The following is a 22,243-nucleotide window of genomic DNA, read 5'->3' on the forward strand; positions in this document are numbered from 1 at the left end:
GAAGCCAGACTGGAGGGACCGGACTCCAGGTCACTGGGAATGCGAGGGCCCGAGGGGAGCCAGAGCCAGGCTTCAGCCGGGGCCCCCGGCCTCTCCAGCCTGAGCCTCTCTCTGGTGTTCAGAGAGTGGTACTCTGAGGGAGTGCCTTCTGAGTCAGCCTCCTGGCCCTCTTCCCACACTCAGCCTTTCCCTTTTCTTGGATCACTTCCTGGGTCAAAGGGCATGGGCAGTACTGAACCTTTTGCTATGGGCCATGGTTTGCTCTCAGAGCCTTTATCTCCAGTTTCTGGCCCGGGGCCATGCCCTCATTTCTGCCCTTCAGGTTTCTCAGGAGCACTAATTGTTAGGCTGGCCTTGGGCTGACAGGAGGGAACTCCCCACACCTCTTGCCTCCTTCGTCCTGCTGAGTGGGAGCCACAGGCCGCGGGACGATGTCCCAGGACCAGGCCTGGCTCAGAGGAGCAGCAACTCAGAGGGCCGAGCTGGGGCCAGGGCTCCTTCCAGGCCTTGAGAGCAGAAGCCCAGCCCCAGGCAGCTTCTCCTCCTCGGCAGACAAGGATGGCCGGCCTCCCCTGAGACCACCGGCATCTGATCTGAGCCAGTCTGATGGGCTATTGACTGAGCTGCTAAAAGCCTGTCAGGGCAGGGACACTTATGAACAGAAGGCCATTTCTACCTTTCTGCCCATTAGGCCAGCACTCAGCCAGGGACAGGCCTCTGATTTATGGGGACACAGGCTCTAAATCAAGGAAGAAACACCTGCTCCCTGGCAGGCTGCAGAGGACCCTGGCTGGGTTGCTGGGGTTGGGCAGTCCAGCTTGGAGAGGGTCAGCCTGAGTCTCTGAGGGCTGCCCTGCGGCAGATGGAGGGGGTAGTGGAGGACAGACCTCCGTTGCCAGGAGTGGGGAGGCTGTGAGGCCACTGTGGTGACCCCAAGCACTAACAGTGTGACGGGCTGACAGATCTGGCTCCATGACAATGTTGTAGGACAGACTCTGAGGGAAATGACTGGACAGATTCCATTTTGCTCTGAGACTCCATGTTATGTAGGAAATAAGCTTCTCCCATGGGAACACCCGCCTCTGTGCCCATCCTCAGTTACTTAGTGTGAAATGGTTAACAATACAAAATGACAATTCTTATGTAATAAAAAATTGCTCTTTTGATCCCTATTGCTCCTAACCAATGTACCATGTAAACGGTAACTGTGTGGTTATTAGTAACCATTCTTTAGTTTGTACCTAGGTAACCCACTTCTCCCTCTGTTGATGATCTCATGATGTTAGTTTGTAATTTCGAATCACAGCAACAGACACTTATGATTAATGTGATTTTTGGTATAAGAACCCCTACCACCCTGTGGTCGGGGCTGTTCTCCCAATAGCCATTTTTTTGGGGGCATCGTGTGAGACAGTCAGCGGCCGGCTTAATAAAGACCCTCAGATTTGGGCTTCTCAGTGGTGAGCAGTCTGTTCTTAAGTCGCGCCCCATAACAACAGGAGTGTGGCTACGGCTGTAACAGTGTCTCAGCCGTGGCCTCCACCCATGCTAAGCAGGGGCACCCCCGGGCTGCACCCCACCGGCCGGGTCGTAATGCGGCTGGTGTGTTCCACTTGGCGTGAGGCGAGTGTCTTCTCTGAGGAGCTCCCATCACTCCCGGCGCTGGGGGCAGCTGCTCCAGGGGCCCCGGTGACCACACCATGGCTTGCCCGTATTCCAATGGACCATCTCAAGAGCGGGATTGGCCCGGTCCCCACATCTCTAATGCTTTTCTTTAGGAGTCAGACATGTGCTGTCCCCTTCGCTGACATCCCAAACACCCCCAGGAAGTAGTACAAGCAGCCCCCTGCCAAGTGCAGAAACTGGGGCTCGGAGCACGTGACAGCCTTGCAGAAGGGGACAGAGCCAGTTCATGACAGAGCCAGAGCTGGGGATGCCTCCTCGGGGGCCCTGGTCCCCCTCCTGCTGGCCTTACCACACCTCCTCTGTGCCAGGCCCTTGCTGCTTGCAAGTGGTGGAAGAGACGGGGTAACTCCTGGTCCCTGCCTATCTTGGGGGGAAGAAAAATGCAATGTATTCAGCACTTGGAAAGAGAGGGTCTGGGGAATAAGTCAGAGAAGGCTTCCTAGAGGAGGCAGCTTTCGAATTGGCTCTTAAAGAGGAGGCCAGGCGGAAGGTAGGTGGGCGGAGCAGGTGGGAGGAGAGGCCAGGCAGGGGGGGTGGGGCCATGGGCACAGAACCCATTCGTTCTGCCCAGGGCTCAGGACTGGACCCCACAGACAGACAGACCAAAGGACAGAGGCACTACGTCCAGGCTGCAAGGGCGAGACGCAGGGTGGCCGCCAGCTGGGGACGGTGGTTGAGTGGAGGAGAGGCCAGGGGGTTCCCTCATCTTGGAGACTCACCCTCCCACCACCACACCAGTCTCCAGAGGACTCAGTGCACAGCGTCACCCAGAGTCATGGGTCCTCTGCTCCTTAAGCCCACAGACGAGGTCGCAGAGGGTGTACGGTGGACCACGGCCCACAGGGCCCCATAGTGCACTGTGGAAGTCACCTGCTAGCCGGCTTGGCCACCTCTGGGGACGGGAGATCACCTTCTCCCAAAATGGTTCATTCCACTTTCAAGTGGAAGGTGAGGCTCAGTCTTCCTTCCGGCCCTGTGTGGCCTCCCTAAGGCCCCTTCCGCTGCCCCCATTCCCTGCTGCTGGCTCTCTGGGGACCCTCAGTCACATCTGCCCCCTGACCTGGGCCAGCTCCTTGCATTTGAAGGCAGAGAGGCCACTCTGAGTAGGTTCCTTTCCTGGCTGAACAGATCCTGGAACAGGAAGAAACTCCAAAAACCTCCAGGCTCCTCACATGCATTTTCAGGCGGGGAATCAGGCAGGGGAACAGGTGGGTGCCTTGGAAGGCCCTGAGGCCCCAGACCTGGCTGCCTAGGAGGCCGGGAGCAGGAAGGCGGTCACTCTCCGCAGGCTGTGGGAGCCGGGGGGTGTCTGAGCTGAGTGCCCATGGCCAGGCAGGCTCGAGGGTCAGTGTGGCCTGAGCACCCAGTGGGGAAGTACCCCCTCCTCCTCCCAGCACCCACAGTGTCCATTCGCCCCTCAGGCCCCAGCCCCCTGCGGCCTGGTCCACCCCAGCTAGGTCCTGGGCCCTGCTCCCTGACCTGATCCTTCTCCACCCTCCACACCTCACAGCAAAGTCCACTTCTCAGGCCTGGCGGGTGGGGAGCAGCTCTGTCCCTGGCAGGAGCCCTCTCTGCCTGTCCCTGAGACTCAGGGTGGCCTCCTCAGACCTGCCCTCCGCCTGGTGCCTGAGCACAGACCCTGGTTGTCAAGGCTGCAGGTGTAGGTGGGGAAACCAGCCCTCCGGCCTCTTGGGGCTCACGGGTCAGGATGTGCAGGAGGAAGGCCCGGCTGCGGCCCCACTCCCCGTGGGACAGCAGACACTGCCCGGGACAAGCAGCCCCTCTGTCTTCTCCCAGCCCCGCCCACCTGCACATGTTTCCTTCGGGAAGGAGCGGGCCGTCCCCTCCTTTTGCACAGCCCTGGCTTACTGACCCTGCTCAGGGCCTGGCTGGAGTGCAGACCTGGTGACCACAGGTCCGGGCTCCCCTCCAGGTCCTGGCCTTCCTACCCGGGGTGCTGGGGGAGTCACCCCAGAACCTCAGCATCCTCATCCCCACAATGGGGCAGTCCCTATGAAACAGGCTGGTGTCGGTGAGGCCCAGCGTGAACACCCGACCCTGGTCACACCATGATAAAGGCCAGCCTCCGGGAAGGACATGCAGGTGTGCACCTCCCGGTTCCCATCCCGAGTGAGCTGGATGCACTCACTCAGGAAACAGGTCACCCAGGCCCAAGTCACGCACCTTGCTAGGCCCTGCAGGCAAAAGGAGCCACACAGAGGCATTTAGGAGGCAACCAGGGATATTTTCATGTGAACTGAGACCCTCGCTGCATTAAGTTATTAATGCTCTGATTCTGGCATTGTGGTTATGTCAGAAAGTGACCCTGACTTTTGGGAATTGTATCCTGAAGTATGTGGGGATAAAATGACAAAATGACCAGGATTTGTTTTAAAATATTTCAGGGGGGGAAAGCCAGAGGGTAAACTCTTGATAATTCTAGAACCTGGGCACACAAGAGTTCACGACACTTTTTGTCTACTTCTGTATTCGAGATTTTTTTTTTTACAATTATGAAAACAAACTAGATGAGAGACTTGCTTCTGAGAACAGAGCTTGAAACCAACCACCTGGGCGTTACTCAGGAGCAAGGAAGCCAGAGTTAGCAAATAAAAATATAGGCTGCCCAGGTGTGTTCAAATTTCAGATCGCTAACAAAGAATTTCTTGGTATAAATAAGTCCCATGCAATATTTTATTTATACTAAAATTCATTTGTGAAATGTGCAAGTGTCTTGTGGCCTAGTAACGGCACTCCTGGGCATGTATCCCAGGGACACAGTGACTGCCTTGTGTTCTCACAACACCTATACATGAATGTTTATTGCAGTTTTATTCCTCACAGCCCCAAACTGGAAACAACCTGATGGCTTTTAATGGGGCGAGTGGTTAAATAAATTGCTGCGTCTGATCTGTGGAACACGATACAACAGTAAAAAGGAATAGATGACTGACACAGACTGCAACCTGGATAAACCCCCAGTGAACAATGCTAATGTGCAACTGCCCACCCCAAAGGCTAGTCATTGATATAACATTCTCGAAATGACAATAGTATAGAAATAGAGAAATTTTAGTGGTTGTCACGGGGCAAAGGATGGATAGGGGCAGAGGGAGGTGGTGCAGGGGAGATGGCTGTGGCCATCAAGGTGTGATGGAGAGGTCTCTGTGGTGATGAAAACACTCTGTGCCTTGACTGTATGGATGTCAGCATCACAGTGATGATCCTGTACTGCTTTCCTGTAAGAGGTCACCATGGGGGACACAGGGTGACATCTACTCTTTACTACAGGGGTGAACAGTACTGTACTATTTCTTACAACTGCTTTGTGAATCTGTAGTTATTGAAATAAAGAGTTGACAGTGAAAACATTACTTGTTTGTCTGAAATAAATTTAACTGGGCATGCTGAATCCGACTTGGCCACTCTGGGAACCTGCTGGAAATGCAGACTCTCTGGCTGCACTCTGGACCCACTAAAAGACAATCGGCACAATAACACTGAAGGACCGGGGGCTCTGATCAGTAGCTCCAAGGTCCTGCCCCAGATTCTTTGGCATCTGGGATGTTAGGAATTAACATGTGTCTTCAGGTTATTTACGAGATTTGAAAAAGCCAAAGGGGACCATGAATCTCACCTAGAATCAGTGCAGAAAAACTGAGTTCCAACTCTCCTCCATTGAACTCAGAAGAGTCCAAACTGTGTCCTAAATAGTCTTCAGAATCCAGGCTTTGCTCATCTGACCTCATCTCCCAACCTCTTGCCAAGCAACTGCACGAACATTCCAAATCCACTTCCACCTCAGGGCCTTTGCACATGTGATTTGTTCTGCCAAAACACTCCCTCTAGAGCTTCAAATCCTTCTCTACTTAAGAGGCCACCTCCCAAGAAAGATCTTCCCAGACCATCCTGTCTAAATTAGTGCATTTTGCCCCACCCATATCACACTCTATCTCATCAAACCAATGTATTTCCTTGACATCACTTGTTAGTACCTCTTTACACTGAGTAATTCAAGTGAATTAGAAACTGTGACAGTATGAAAGAATCTGAGTATCTAAATCAAAATAATCAATTAATTCACTTTTTAATTAATTAGGATGCGGTTTGTTTGGTGGACAGAATCATTTACCAGCACCCAGAGCTTGGAGGAAGCAAGCAGCCCAGCAGGCCCACTCTCGAGGTCCCCAGCTCCGGCATTCAGGGCTCTCTGTGAGTCTCATTCTGCACGTTCCCTCCCCAGCCTGTAAACGTTCCTCTCTCCGGAACACAGCTCACCTCGAGTTACAGGCCCTTCCCTGCTGGCCCAGGCTATTTCTCCAGGGTACATTTCCCTTCCTCTCCTTAGAGGGCTATCTGTCTGTCCAGTCTGCTCTCTACAATGTTCCCTGAACAGTCCATGTGAGACCACCTCACTTCTGTGCCCACCCTGATTATCTGGATGAACAACCGTTAGATGATCAGTTGATGAACACTTGTGAACAATTTCCAGTGGATGAAAATTCGTGAACTCCAACTATAACCATGATGTGATACACAGGTAGACCAAGTCCCGATGCCCCTTCCCCGTCCTAAGTACATTCAGCGGTACCAGCAGAAGGATCCAAATGACTCTGATTCAAAGTAGTCAGGGCTCAGAGCCCTGAGTAAGGAATAGGCTGAGAAAGGAGAATGCTATAGACAATCTGGAGGAAGCAACCGTGTTCATCCATGAACATGGTACACATTACTCATTATGTAGCCCACCTTTAATATTAATCTTTCAATAATGCTATGTAATTTTCTCCAAGTCTTAGGTATCCAACTTTCTTTTATTCCACTGCAAACGTTTAATTACAGTTTCTAAATGTTCCTGGTACACAGAATTGCAATTTGTTTTTCTGAGTTTTATATTCAGAGGCCTTCTAAAAGCTCTTATTTTTCTAATAATTTGACAACATGTTGTTTTGGATTTCTATGTGAACAATCATATATGTAAGTAATAGCAGCTTAATTTCTTCCTTTTCCATCCTAATACCTCCAACTTGTTTTTCCTAGTCTTATTGTACAGGCCATGACTTCTTATTCCTGGTTTTATAAAGGATGCTTTTAATATTCCTCCTTTAGAAATGATATTTGCACTATTTGCAAAAGAGGCCAAAATTAATACCACCAATGATGGGACAAACTGACATCATGTGTCCCATGATGTAATGAACCATAAAAGACATTTCATCTAATATGTGACATTCTTGCCAAAAATACATAAGTGCATGCAATCATGAGGAAACAACCTGATAAATACTAACTTATAAACATTCCACAAAACACTGACCTTTACTCCTCAAAAATGTTAACATCACAAAATACAGATGTCTAAGAGACATCACTAAATGCAATGTGTGGATCTGAATTTGAATCCAGTTCAGAAAAAAAGAAATTGCCATAAAGGACACTATTGGAGTAATTGCCATAATTTGAATTTGGGTTGTATATTACAATTAGCATTGTATCATGTTAAATTCTTAGAATGTGGTCACATTATGGTTAGATAAGAAAATGTTCTTGTCCTTAGAAGATACAGACAGAAGCAATTAGAGGTGGAGGATCCTATCTATAATTTGTTTTTAAATGTGCATACACACACAATGACAATTTGGTAAAATGTTAATAACTGGTGAACCAGATAAAAGAAAACCAGGAATTCATTCAACCATATTAGCAAATTTTTGTAGGGTTGAAATCATCTTAAAATTAAAAAAAAAAAAAGTGCTGTTTGCTATAGGCCGTGTGACCCCTGCCATCCCTAGTGCCGCAGTTTGGATCTGGAATGTCCCACAGAGGCACATGTACTTACCAGGGAGGAGGTGCTATTGGGAGGTGGTGGGGTGTTTAGAAGGTGGGGCTTCGTGGGAGGTTTTGTGTGTGTGTGTTGTGTTACCAGCGTTGCTCCACCTTTCATACCCCCAGGCCTTGTTTTTTATTTTGAGACAGGATCTCACTTAGCTGCCAAGGCTGGCCTTAACCATGTAATCCTCCTGCCTCAGCCTCCTGAGTTGCTGAGGTTTCAGGCGTGCGCTACCCTGCCTGGCTCTCGTGGGAGGTCTGTAGGTCCCTGGGAGCATGCCCTCGAAGGGGGTTGTGGGACTGTGGCCCTTTCCCTCTTTTCTCCTCTGGTGATAAGGTCATGGTCTCACTCCACCATGTAGGCCTACCACGAGGTGCTGCCTCACCACAGGCCCAAAGGCGACGGGGCCGATGGATCATGGACTGAAGTCTCCGAAACGGTGAGCCAAAACAACCCTTTCCTGTTTCTGTTCATCATCTGGGTATTTGTTATGGGAACAGAAAGTGGACTAACACACCTCGTTTGCTGGGATTCTTCTCATGGGTGGGTACTGAGCTTTCACAAGGGCTTTTTCTGCACCTGTGGACATGATGGCACGATTGTCTCCTTTCATTTGTTAATATGGAAATGTACCTTTGTTGATGGACTAGTATTAAACCACCTGCATTTTCTGGAATAAATCCAACTTGATCCTAACGTATCTTTTCTTATTCCGTTTCATTCTTTTTGCTAGTAATTTTGCGTCTATCTTCAAGAGTGTACTGCTCTGTATTTTTCTTTCCTTTGTCTTTCTTCCTTTTCAGGGGGTGCCGGCAGGGCTCCTGCAGGCTGGGCCGACCCTCCCTCACTGAGCCACATCCCCAGCCCAACCTCTGCTTTCTCATTCTTGTTCTGTCCTTGTCTGGTCAGGGTATTGAGGCCGCACTGGCCACACACAGTGAGGAAGGAGTAGTCCCTCTTCCTATTTTTAGAAGTGTGTAATCTCTTCCTTGAAAGGTCTGTGACATTTGCCTGTGAAGCTGCACAGGCCTTGCGTGTATGAATATGTAAAATATAACCAATAAGCAAAAAGCAAAATACGAGTGCCAGCAACGTAAGTTCTCAGGAACTGCTGAACACGGACCTCCCCTCTGGGGTCAAGACACGAGCCTCACTAGCACCCGAGACCCCCTACAAGATACCCTCCAATCACAACCTCTCCTCCCTCACGGGGAAGCTATTAACGGGGAAGCTATATTATTTTTCAAAATATCCCTTCCTTGCTTTTCTTTAAAATTTTACTAATTGATTATGCAGCCCTCACAGTGTAGTTCGACATAGGCTGTTTGTAATTTGAGGTGCCTGGGATGGTACAGCGGTAATTTGTCTGACTTGTTTCAGTCTGGGTAAGATCAGTCTGGGTAAGATGAAACTAGGTTCTTTATGTCCCTAGACTTCGTTCCTCTTCAGGGCTGTGTACATTCGGTAGTGTGGACAGACCACTCTTCATTTATTCAGTTCTCAACATCCCAGTTTTTCTAGTTTTGCAAGCATATGAACAATGCCCCCAGACTTCTGTTCTAGTGCACATGAGCATATTTTTACTTGGTGTATGCTTAAAAGTGGAATTTCTGGGTTATAAATATGTGTATTTCCCTTTTTTTTTTTTCCCCAAATAGGCATGCTGATTTACACACCCATCAGACGTATCTGGTAGTTTGTTTATTTAATTGATTTATTTTTTGTAGCAGATGCTGATTTAACTCGGGGGCACATGACCGCTGAACTAAGTCCCCAGTCTTTTTATTTTGAGACAAGTTCTCAGTAAGTTACTTAGGGCCTTACTAAGTGGCTGAGGCTGATCTCCAAATTGTGATCCTTCTGCCTCAGCCTCCCAAGTCACTGGGAGTGTGCCACCACCCCTGGCTTGGTAGTTTCCCTCATTCCATATCTTTACTATCACTTAACTATTGTCAGACATTTACATTTTTGACAATCTGGCTTGTAGTTATAGTGAATACTAGTATTCATTATAACTAATGAATATTAGTATTCATTAATACTAATGAATGTTTCAAATGTTTCTTAGCTACTTGAACTTTGTCTTCTACAAAGTGCCTGTTCAGTTGAGTTTTGTTTTATTTGTCTTGTTTTATTTTTTAGGCAGCTTTCCATTACTGTGATAAAATACTTGAGAAAATCAACTTAAAAAGAAAGAGGTTTATTTTGGCTCAGAGTTTTGGAGGTTTCAGTTCATGGTAGATTGGACCCATTGCTTTGGAGCCTGTAGAAAAATGGTGGGGAGAGGATGAATGACCAAGAGCTAACTCCCAGTGGCCAGGAAGCAGGGAAAGGAAGAGAAAGAGTTGTGATTGTACTATCTCCTTCAGGAGCACATCCCCCAATGATCCAACTTCTTCCCACTAGTCTCCACCTCCTAAAAGTTTTTCCACCTCCCAATAGTGTCACAGGCTGGAGACCTGGGATTTCGGGGTCATTTAGCATCCTGACTGTAGCAGGGTTCATTTTATATATTCAAGAAATGTGTTCTACTGGGCACTGTGGTGCATGCCTGTAATTTCAGTGATTTGGGAGGCTAAGGCAGGAGGACTGCAAGTTGGAGACCAGCCTCAGCAACTTAGTAAGGCCATGTCTCAAAATAAAAAATAGAAAGGGTTGGGGATGTGGTTTAGTGGTAAAGCACCCCTGGGTTCAAACCCCAGTATCAAAAAAAAAAAAAAAAAAGTGTTCTCTGTCTGTTAATTCCATTTCATAACTTGACTTTTTGCTATTTTCTTTAAGGAAATTTTTCTTTTTGCTCAATTTGTTAAACAGTTGTAGAACTATTTAGGCTTTCTATTTCTACTTGAATTAGTATTGAGAAGTTACATATTTTTAAAGGAATTTGTCCATATTGTGAACATTTTCAAATTTATTGGCATGAAATTGCTCACCTTACTGTCTTATTAGATTTTGGAACTCTGCTGCTATCTTGCCTTTTGGGTTCCTGATGTTATTTGTACCCTCTTTTTATTCTTTCTTTGGATTTATTGTATTGGATTTTTTTCCTGATCTTTTTGATTTTTTACTCCCCCTCAGGTGGAGGTTGACCCAGGGGAACTCTACCACTGAGCTACATCCCCAGTCCTTTTTCCCTTTTAAAATTTTGAAACAGAGTCACACTCTGTTGGTAAGGCTGGCCTTAAACTTGTGATCCTCCTGCCCCAGCCTCTGGAGTAGCTGGGATTACAGGTGTGTGCCACCACACCTGGTTAGGAATGAGTGAGAATTTAACACTGAATGTTAATTAATTTCTAACTCAGTTGCTTGTGATCAGTAGACCTGGTCTGTCATCTGGCATGGTAGCACAGGCCTATAATCCAGGCCACTCAGGAGGATGAGGCAGAAGGATCACAAGTTTGATGGAATGGGGAGGTAGGGCAGTGGTAGAGGGCTTGGCTAGCATGCACAAGTCCTGGGTTCCATCCCCAGGACCATGAAAAAAGTTTGAAGCCAGCCTTAGCAACTTTGTGAGACCCTGAATCAAAAATTAAAAAGGGCTGGAGAGCTCACCTGGTATGGGAAGGCCTGTTCAATCCCCAGTACCACAGAACAAGCAGGCCGATAAAAACTCTGTGCCTATGGGATTCTAATTTGCATTTATGACTTCCTTTTGTTTGCTTGTATGTGGTGCTGGGTTGAACCTAGGGCCTTCTGCATGCAAGGCAAGCACTCTACCCCAGCCCAACCTCTGAAGTCCCTTGGAGGTCTAGGTCTGCTGTGTCCCAGCTCAGCTGTCACTCACGGTGGCAAACCTGCACCGTGGTCTTTGTGAATTACTATTTCCCTGACTTTAATCTCCCTCCCGCTGAGAGTCTTCACGCCTGTTTCATTTTTCTTTTTGGAAGTGGATATTGAACCCACTTTACCACTAGGCTACATCCCCAGCTCTTGATTTTGAGACAGGATCTCCCTAAGTTGCCAACACCCCAACTTGCAAGCCTCCTGCCTCTGCCTCCTGAGCTGCAGGGATCACAGGCGTGGACCACAGCTATCTTCACACCGCCTCTGCTGTGAAGCACTTCCAACAAGTGAGCTCTGCAGCCCTGTCGGGCCTTCTGCCTGGAGGCCGAGACTCAGCATCGCTATCCCGAAAAGATCTGCTATTAGAGGGATACGGATGAAGCTGTTGCTTTTGGGGGTGAGAAACACTGGACATGAGCCATGGTCCACTCTGTACCGTCAATGCCGGCTCCGGGGGCAAGCCTGATCTCGCTCTTGCTTCCGGCTTACCTCCCCTCGGCTGGTTTTGGCCTGACATTTGTTTTCTCTCTCTTATTTATTTATTTATTTATTTTAGCAGAGGAAGATGACTTTGGAGATTTCCCCAGTCTCATGTGAGTCCAGCAAAGCACTAAAAGTCCCATTTCACTCAGGATGAACCAAGGTGCAGACCTGTTCTGTAGGGAGGAGAGGCGGTCCTGGGCTAAAATCCCAGGGTAGGCGTATTTTTCTCAAGAAGGAAGGGGAGGCTCAAAGAGGCAAAGTGACTTGCCCAAGGTCACACAGCTAGGAGGCGGCAGGGCTGGGAGCCGACTCTCGAGTTGTAGGAACGTGGGGTCCTGCTGGCATCCCTCTGCGGGCACTGCCTCCTGAGCCCTATCCGGGCCTCGGGTGTCCTTACCTGGTGTAGGGGGATGACGAGGAAGGCCCCCCCGCCCGCACACTCAGTGACAACGGCGATGAAGTGGGGGTTCACGGCACAGAAGTGGTTGTCGTGGACGCTGCGGGTGATGGGCACCGAGTCGTAGCAGTTCTCCTTGCTGGCAGGTTTGCCAAAGACGTGGCGGAACTTGGAGCTCCGGTACTGGGGGTGCCATGACATCTGCAGGAGACAAACAGGACAAAAGACATGAGGCGCAGCGCCCGAGGGTGGGACCCCGGCGCTGGCACCTCGAGCAGGCCCAAGAGGGCACGGCCGGAGCGCTCGGTTCTGGCTGGACAGCGACTCGCTCTGAAGAGGACAGGGGACCAGGCTGTGACTGTGGGCATTCCTGCCTCTCCAGTGGATGGGGTGGGACGGTGCATGGCTGCCCCTGAGCTGCTTGCCGACCGCAGCGTACGGGCTTTCGTTTCTTCAAGTGTGAACAGGAAAAGGCGGAGAAGCCGCAGAGAACTCCCCGCCCCACTGTCCAGCTCGACGGAGCGGGCAGCACCGTGCTCCCGGGAGCCACCCGCCTGGACTCCAGCTCCAGCTCTCTAACCCACCCGGTGGGTGAGCAGCTTAACCCCTGGAGTCTTAGTCTTCTCGTCTGTATAAAGGGATGACCAAACCCTTGCCTCAGGACTTGTCCTGAGGACTCAGGTGACATATTTAGGTCCCTTGGTGAATGGCACATCCTTGATGACAGTAGCGATTGCTACCATTTCAAGTTGAGTGTCCCTTATGCAACGTGCTTGAGAACTGAAGTGGTTCAGATTCTGGATTTTCTCAGATTCTGGAATATCTGCATGTCCATAATGAGAGATCTTGGGGAGGGGACCCAACTCTAAACACCAAATTCTGTTGTTTCATGTATACCTTAAAGACACAAAGGTATGTGTGTGTATGCGGTGCTGGGATTGAACCCAGGGCCCTGTGCATGCCAGGCACGCACTCTACCAACTGACCTATAACCCAAGTCCCCGAAGGTAAGTGTATACGATACTTTTAGTGGGCCTGTGTTTTAACTCCAGCTTATTGCAAGGAATTTTCCATTGGGGATATCGTGTTGGTTCTCAAAGTGTCTCAGATTTTGGAGCCTTTCAGACTTCGGGCAACTCTGGGTCAGGAATGCTGGACCTGTATTATCATCTGGGCATCTTAGGCTCCTGTGCCCTCGTCCAGCTGCATCTGTCCACTCAGTATTACTGGGCATTGCTGTGTCTGGGCCCTGTGCTGGGCACCGGGGGCTTGGAGGCAGCAGGCAGGAGCCCAGCCCTTCCAGGAGCCCAGGGTCCTGTGGGTGAGGCTGTTAGGGGACCACTGGGCCATGGGACCTAGAGAGCTACGGGTAACATGGGGTTTGAACACGGCAGTCCAGGAGGGCTTCCCAGGGGAAGTAAGGCTGGAACAATGACTTGGAGCTGGCCAGGGAGGCAGGACAAGGGGAGTGGGGAGCTGTCCCAGGCAGATGGAAGAGCCCGAGGCAAAGGCCTGTGATAGCAGCAAACTTGGGCAGTTTGGGAAACCACATGGGATTTAGTAAGATTAATAAGGAGATATGCAAAAGAAAAAGGTGCCCCCCCCCTGCACCCCGCCCCCGCGCGCGCGCGCACACACACACACACACACACACACACACACACACACACACACACACACACACACACACTAACTGGGCCACAGCTCTCCTGAAGCTCAGCCACCTCCCTGGCACCAAGGAGCCAGTGTTTGAGCACTTACTGTGTGCCAGGCCCCATGCCAAGTGCTTTCCCTGTCGAGCACAACTAGGTGCCACTTGGCTTCCCAGACGCAGGCAGTGAAGCAAGGAAGGAAGTAGGTCACACAGCTAGGAAATGGTACCACTGCCCTGTTGCTGGAGACCGGCCCCAGGTGCCCACAGCTGACCAGGACCACAACAGCATCTGCACACCATTACCCCCCATCTCCCCCTGCCCTAAGGGGACATGCCCTGACCATCAGCACCCCCTTCAGAGAAGGAAGATAAGCAGCAGGATGCTATGTGGTCCCTGTGGAAAGGGAGCTGGTGGCCTTCAGGGGTGAAGCCAGCTGGTGGCAGACCAGTACCAGCCTGAATGCCCTCTGCCCCACCCCAGCCCTTATCTCCACTGCCAAGGTTCTTCCAGACCTGCTGCCAGGGAAGTGGGGGAGGAGGTGGCGCCGAGCCAGGCCAGCCTGCTCCCGTGCGCGGTCTGGGGTGTGCGGGCGAGGGCCCCTGTGCCCCAGCGCCCGGGCTGCGGCGGGGAGGGTCGGAGCCCCGAGACTTTGATGACTCAGTCACTCAGAGAGCAGGAGTTTCCCGTCCCTACAGGCAGGCACTTGCCCCCACCCCTGGCGGGTCCCAGCAGATCCAGGGCTGCCTTCCCAGGAGGGGCACAGCGCAGGGGTGGCCTCCACTCTGCTGCGGTCACCTAGGTGCACTCGCTGGCCTCAGGCCGCAGGATTAGGCTCTGGGGGCTGTGAGTTCCCCGCCCCAGAGGGAATCTCCTCATCTTGGGGTTCAACCTGGCCTGAGGCTTATTTCTCAAGAGCTCAATGGGTCGTGGCCGGCTCTGGCCTGTCCCCTACTTTACAACTCTCCTGTGAGGTCGGTGTGGGCTGTTGTCCCCAGGCGACGATGGGAAAGCTGAGGTGCGGGGGACAGAAATGAGGCTGGTCTGAGCCAGGGGGGTGGAAGCGGGCTGGTGCTCTTCCTGCTCTGCCATGTGCTCCTCGTGTTGGTGGTGCGGTGGGTGTGTGCCAGGGAGAGGAAGAGACAGATTTTCCTGCCTGTCCCCAAGGCCCCTCTTCCCCACCCGGGCCTCACATTACTGCAGGGCAAGGGTCAGTGACAGGATGGCCGAAACTGAACACACACTGGGTGTGGCACAAACCGGCAGAGTAGATTATTCCTTAACGCCCAGGGCCGCAGGGTAAGAATGACATTACCTGATTTGGTCTTTGAACTTGTGGGTTGGGTAGGAATCTGGCACTGCTGGCTACCATTGTCCCTCTGTAAATTTGTGGTTGCACATCTAATATTTGAAGTCTCCCCGCCCCCCTTTAAAATTTGACCGTGTAGGCCCAGACAACCGCCCCGTAAGTACCTCCTGGGAGGTTCTGAGCCACCACGGTTAGGTCATGGGCCAGGTTTGTAGAGGGAGATGAGAAACCGCAAGTTACCCCGATGCTTTAAAAACGAAAAGAGGTTACTGTTAGCAGGAATGTAGCACTTGCCTTGAGAGAGATCTGCAGAGACCATGAATTAACACAGCCAACACCTAATTAGGCACAGGTCTCTCACCTTGACTCTGGTCCTTGGCCAACTAGAGTTCATCCTGATCCTGACCTTCACCCCAAACTTGATGGCAAAGCTCCTTTCTCACTCATCCAGAATTCTGAACAGAGCTGGGTGTGGTGGCGCACGCCTATAATCCCAGTGATTTGGGAGGCTGAGACAGGAGGATGGCAAATTCAAGGCCAGCCTCAGCAATTAAGCAAAACCCTTGACACTTTAGTGAGACCCTGTCTGAAAAAAACAAACAAACAAACAAAAAAAAAACAGAAAAGGTTGGGGATGTGGCTCAGTGGTAGAGTGCCCTTGGCTCAGTCCCTAGTACCAAAACCAAAACCAGAATTCTGAAGAGGGCCTCTGAAGACTCATGTGGACAAGGTGGCTGGCTCGTGGCCAAGGCCATCCTGCTGGAGCCCAGGCCTCTGCTTCCCCACAGCCTCTCATGGAGCCTTCCTTTCTCCCCAGCAGAACAAAGAGATGACCAATCTCGGTGAGGGTCTTGTCCACAGTGGTCTGTCGATCTAAGCCAGGCTCTGGTGCCAACCATAACTCCTGGGCACAGAGGGTATTTACTTTGGCCACCACAGGCCAGCAACAAGGTCTAAAGTGACACAGTAGGATCCAGGGAGCCAGAACTCAGGCTCGCTCTCCACAGGGCTAATTTTCCTCCTTCCTTCAAGAAGAGACCTAGCAGCTCTGAACAAGGAGTGTGGCCACCCATTCCTGTCTGCCTGGGATTGTGGAGGGTCCCTGAGTGCAAGAACTTTAGTGCTGAAACCGGGAACATCGCAGGAAAACAGGGACACACACCACATGTAATGATTCTGTTAAATCCCCAATAGTCCTGACTTTGACGATGAAAGATAAAGTTCTAGAACTGATTTCCTAAAGAGGCCAACATCTAGCTGGGTGTGGTGGCCCACGTCTGCAATCCCAGTACTTGGGAGGCTGGGGCAGGAGGATCGCAGGTTCAAAGCCAGCCTGTGCAAAATAAAATAAAAAGGGCTGGGGATGTGGTGGAGGACTGGCCTTGCATGCACGAAGCCCTGAGCTCGATCCCCAGCGTGCAAAACAAAGCTAAACGGGCACCGACCTCCTGCCCCAGAGATCAGAGCACTTCAAAGCCTAAATGTGCAAACAGGTTTGTAGAGGCAGGTGACGATCATTCGGCTCAGTCACCAAGCTTCCAGTGTTGGCTCGGTCCTCATTCCGTGTCATGCCCCGGGCTGGGTGAAGTCTGGAGGGTCGGATGAGCAATTCTGTCACGGCTCTCCCTGTGTGGGCTCCTCTCAGGGAAATGGCCAAGTGCAGGAAGAGATGGGAGCCTTTGGTGGTTTGCCAAATTTGCACATCGGAATCATTTAAATCACAATCCCGGGTGTGGGGCACTCCCCGGGGACCCCAGGTGCATCAGGTTAATGGATAACAGAAACTTCTAAAGGAGCATGCTCTTCAAGTGGAGTCTCCCAGGCCAGCATCACCTGGCCACCCCTTAGAAGTGCAAATTCTCAGCCCCTCCGACACCCCCAACCCAGGCAGGGCCCCCCACACTCAGTTTTCACCATCTCCCCGGTGCAGAGGCACTGGGGTCAAACCTGAGCTGCAGCATAATGGGTGGGTGGGGCGGGAACCCATGAACCCCACGGCGAACCTCAGCATCACTAGAAGAGATGACCTCCCGTGATGTGCCTCAGTCCGTGAAGTGACGGAAAGAATACAGCACCATTTATGAAGTGGTCTTGCTAAAAAATTAAACCCAACGTTGACCAAGTCTTTGGATGTGACTTGCACACAGGATACAGAGAAATGTATCTAACCGCAAGGATGCGCCTGGCGAACTCTAGAACACAGGAAATCCTACCCATCGGGGCTGGAAGCTCAGTGATGGGGCGCTTGCCTGGCCTGAGCAAGGCCCAGGGTTCCATGACCAACACCGAAAAAATAAAATCCTCTCCATCAAATTCTGGTTAATAGCATTACTTCAAAATGGGCCAAAGAGCTGAGCCGGTAAAACCCTTAGAAAGAAACAGGGCAAGAGCTTTTGACCGGCCAGGGGAACCCAGAGGCAGAGCGTTTGCCAGGCACCTGCAAGGCCTGAGCTGGATCCTCAGCGCTGGAAGGAAAGAGCTTTAGGCCACTGGATTTGGCAGACATCTCTTAGACATGACGCGTAGGCACGGGCAACAAAAGAAAAGCAGATGAGCTGGACTTTGGGCAAATGACAGACTTTTGTGCATCAAGGACATTATCACAGTAAAGCAGCATCCTACAGAATGGGAGGAAATATCTGCAAATAATGATTTTTTTGTTTGTTTTTTGGTACTGGGGATTGAACCCAGGGGCACTCAACCACTGAGCCACATCCCCAGCCCTATTTTGTATTTTATTTAGAGACAGGGTCTCACTGAGTTGCTTAGGGCCTCGCTAAGTTACTGAGGCTGACTTTGAACTCGCAATCCTCCTGCCTCAGCCTCCTGAACTGCTAGGATTACAGGCACATGCCACCACGCCTGGCCTGCAAATAGTATTTCTGATAAGGTATTAATAAGTAGAACATATACGGCACTCCTAAAACTCAACAACTCCTAAACCCAAACAATCTGAAAAGGGCAAAGGGCTTGATGAGCTATTTCTCCAAAGAAGATGTCCTAATGGCTGCTAAGCATGAAATAAGCTCAACATCACTAATCATCAGAGAGAAGCAAATAAAAATCACAACGAGACGTGCCTACTCTCACCCATCAGGACGGCTGCTGTCAAAAAAGCAGCAAATCGCGGTGTTGATAAGGATATGGAGAGACTGGAACCCTCATGCCCTGTTGGTGGGAACGTGAAACGGCACAGCCACTGTGGTAAGGAGTCTGCAGCTTCTTCAAAACAACTAAAAATAGCATTACCATATGAGCCAGCACCTCCACTTCTGGATATATATCCTAAAGAAATGTAAAGCTTTTTTTTTTTTTAAGGTACTGGGGATTGAACCCAGGGGTGATTTACCATTCCAGCCCTTTTAATTTTTTATTTTGAGACAGGATCTTGCTAAGTTATTGAGGCTGGCCTCAAACTTGTGATCCTCCTGCCTCAACCTCCTGACTCACTGAGATTATAGGCGTGCAATACCACGCCCAGTTGAAAAGGGTTTTGAAGAGCCATCAGTATACCCATGTTCCTAACAGAGTTATTTGCACTACCTAAAAAAAGGATGCAAACAGGTGTCCATCAAGAGGTGGAAGGGTAATTAAGCAAGAGGTAGTACAGACAAACCACGGAATATTAGTCAGCCGTAAAAAGGAAGGAAATTCTGCAACATGTCACAAGATGGGTGGACCCTGAGAACATTATGCCAAGTGAAATAAACCAGTCGTGAAAAGACAAACACTGCAGAAGTCCACTTTCTCAAGGTAGTCGGAGTCATAGGGACAGACAGTCCAACAGAGGCTGCGGGTGCTGGGGGCGGGGGGCGAGTGAGGAGTTGTGGCTTAGTGGTTTAGGGTTACCGTTTTATAAGGTGGGAAAGTTCCGGAGGATGGTGGCGATCATTGCACAAGGGCACAAATGTACCTAATGCCACTGAACTGCAGGCCGGAAGTGGCTACCGCCACTGTCATGGACATTCGACCACAATGTTTTAAAAAGAAGGTCTGATTTCTTCACAGACGACGAGGGAGAGAAGGAAGGATCGCAGAGGCGAAGAGACCAGACAGGTAAGAGGCCCAGCAGCCCGCGGACGGGTGGGCCCATGTGGGTGTGCATGGTGGATGGCTGACGAGGCCCGAGGGCTGTGCACCCGCGGGCGACAGTGGTGCCAAGGCAGTGCTGATCCAGAGCCCCTCTCCGAGGGACGGGCTCAGCATCACAGTGCCCGCGATTCGAGCCGGAGAGTGGGCAGCAGGCGCTGCTCAGTGTCCCTGTGATTGTGTGTGTGCGTCTGCATAGGAAAAGGCTGAACCAGGAAGAGGCAGGGGACCCCAAGGTGGCCCAGGTGCCGCGGCCTGAACGCAAGGTTCCCATCGTGGCCTCAGCCTGTTCTGCCCAAGACAGAAGGTTCTAGACACACGCGCCTTCTAAAGTCAAAACCAATTAAAACTAAGCGAAAGTGAGAATCCAGCTCCTCAGGGGCACCAGCCATGTCTCCTGGCGCTCAGCAGCCACGTGTGGCCACGGGGTACAGTATGACCATGGTCCTCCCTGCAGCAGATGCTGCTGGACAGCGCCGCTGTCACTTCCTGTCACATTCCGTGAGTTACTTAACCCCTGCTTCCTTACCAGGAACGTCAGGTGTGAGGATGACTACGAAGAACACACGCCACTTTTTTAGCTACGTGTGCTAAGGAGGTTCCAGATGTGAACTCAACCCTCACCACAGCCCCACAAGACAATCATCCCCCCATTTTTTACAGATAAGGAAACCAGAGTACAGAGAGGTTAAGGAACTTGCCCACCATCACACAGCTGGAACGTGAGGGCCAGCTGTCCAGTCAGGCCTCCACTCTCCCCCAGGCAATTAAATAAGGGGGGATGCTTGGTGCATACTTAGTGCTCAACGTATCAACGTATGTTAGCCAGCAAGACTGCTTGTGGTCCCAGTGGTAGCAGGATGCTCAGACTGGATTTAGGACATGACAGGTAGGGTTTCGTGCTAATGGCCCAACATTTGGGGGATCAGAGTAAAAAATCCCAAATCAGAAGTACGAGGCAGCTCACCACTGCTTTGGCCCCAGGACTCACCACGCAGTGAGGAACAGACACACAGGCGGAGAGCTAACTATCCCTGCCGATCAAGTACTCAAAGGGCCAAGCATGTGGTGGCACACGCCAGAGGCTCAGGAGGCTGAGGCAGGAGGATCGCGAGTTCAAAGCCAGCCTCAGCAATTTAGTGAGGCCCTAAGCAACTTAGTGGACCCTGTTTCTAAATAAAAATAAAATAAAACAAAAGGGCTGTGGATGTGGCTCAGTGGTTAGTACCCCTGGGTTCAATCCCTGGTACAAAAAGGAGACGGAGAATCTGGAGGACCAGGCTGCTCTGCCGTGCCCTGCTCTGACCTGAGTTGGGGCTGGGGTAGGGAAGCCCTCTGGCTTCTCTGTTAGCACAGCCCGGGCAGGGGCCAGGGAGAGCTGCCCAGGACCCTCCACTGCCTCAAACGTCACGATATAGGCAGAGCCTTCCTGCAGCCCGCAAAGGACACCAGTCCTGTCTCCAGGCGGCTGGGCCTCTGCCAGCCTCCCGCCCCTCCACCCGCCTGCCTCCTCTGGTCCAGCACAGATGCCTCCCTGCAGGCCCACGGTAAATACAGACCTGGTCAGGAAGCCGCCAAGCGCAGGCCTCCCCCTGATGAGATTAGGCCTGGCGGCCTCCTCCTGACGTCTGACACTGTCCAGAGCCAGTGGCCCGGGGCTGGCACCTCGGGATGACCTGCTCTGAGGCTGGCTGGTCCCCGCCCCCCACCTCCCCTCAAGCAGAGGTCTGAGTGGCCGGCTCTCCTGGAGACTCTGCTTGTCCCCCACCACCCCCAGGCCTCCTATCTTGTCCCCTGCCCAGGTTCAGAGTAAAGCGCTTGCTGAGCGGGGTCTGGAGGCCTGGCTGCCCCTCCCCCTCCCCGTCCTCTCCACATGCCCGCCAGTCACCAAGCTTCCCAGGAGCCCCACTGCCCCACGCGCCTCTCCCTGCTGGAACCCCGCAGGCCAAGCCCTTGGTTGGCACTTGGTGGGCTCCTTGGGTGCTCCTTTCTCTCCTCCACCTCCAGGGGCCTCTCCGCCCCACGAAGGCCCACCCTCAGATTCAGGGATGTGGCCCAGGGCAGGAGGGAAGCCCCAGGTTCAAGTCCGTTGACCCCCATTTGTCTCTCAGCATGTGCATCTTAAAAGGGGGCCTGGTATCTCCCTGAGGGTCTGGGGGAGTAAGTGAGATAACGTAGCAAGATACCTCACACGTGTCTGGCTGCTCCTTTCCCGCTTCCTCCACCTACCCTCCCACCCCGAGGACAAAACCCACTCTGTTCTCCCACAGACAGACTCCGGGGTCGCAGGAGGCCAGCTTGCCCCGGCTGGATCTCTCACTCACCACCCACCTCTCCCAAACCCTCCCCTGGGCACTGAAAACCAGGGTCCCGGCAGCTTGGAGTATCCTAATTCTGGCACCAATTTGCCCTGTGACCTTGGGCAAATTTCACGCCCTCTCTGGTTTCCCATCCATACATTGGTAATACCCCTGCCCACCTGTTAGGATGATGATGTGCAGCCTGCACGGGCCAGACCCTCCTGAGACCCACTGGGGCAGCAGAGTTGTCCACCTGCCAGTTGTTCCTGCCCCTGGAGGGATGGTCCCCTTCCTGCTGGCCTTCTGGAGACCCAGCACAGCAGTTCTCCCTGTTCATTCCCCACATGAAGCTCTGACCCAAGAGCCGTGCAGGTTTATTGCCCCACAAGCTCTTTATCTGGGAGTTTCGAGCAACAAGGGTCACGGGGGCGGGGCGGGGTTTCCCAGGGCTCCTCCAGGAAGCTGACAACCTGGAGGCTGCACTTCCTGCTCCCTGTCCACTCCCTGGGACAGAGGGCTCAGGCCTGTCTCTGAACAGGGAGAGGCACTGAGGTCCAAAGAGGGAGAGCACCTAGCTCAGGTCCCCAGGGGCAACAGGACGGGCTAAGGCCCTGCAGCTCCAGCCTTGGGTGCACCCACACATCAGCCCCCACTCTGCCTGTTTCAGGGACTGGCAGCCCAGAGTCAGTCCCCCCGCCGCCCCAGCCTCACTGGAGC

The 22,243-nt window shown here is 51.8% G+C and overlaps 1 protein-coding gene across 1 annotated transcript in view; it reads right to left on the minus strand.

Annotated features, from left to right (window-relative positions):
* CORO2A (coronin 2A) overlaps positions 1 to 22,243 on the minus strand; it is a 57,265-nt gene that overhangs the window by 17,603 nt on the left and 17,419 nt on the right. Inside the window, exon 2 of the mRNA XM_079113310.1 lies at positions 12,177 to 12,377. Within this exon, the coding sequence (XP_078969436.1) occupies positions 12,177 to 12,377 (201 nt within the window). The remainder of the gene's footprint in view (positions 1 to 12,176; positions 12,378 to 22,243) is intronic.

The sequence above is a fragment of the Sciurus vulgaris genome (genome assembly GCF_902686455.1).
Source record: "Sciurus vulgaris genome assembly, chromosome: 15".
In the NCBI taxonomy this organism is placed as follows: Eukaryota; Metazoa; Chordata; class Mammalia; order Rodentia; family Sciuridae; genus Sciurus; species Sciurus vulgaris.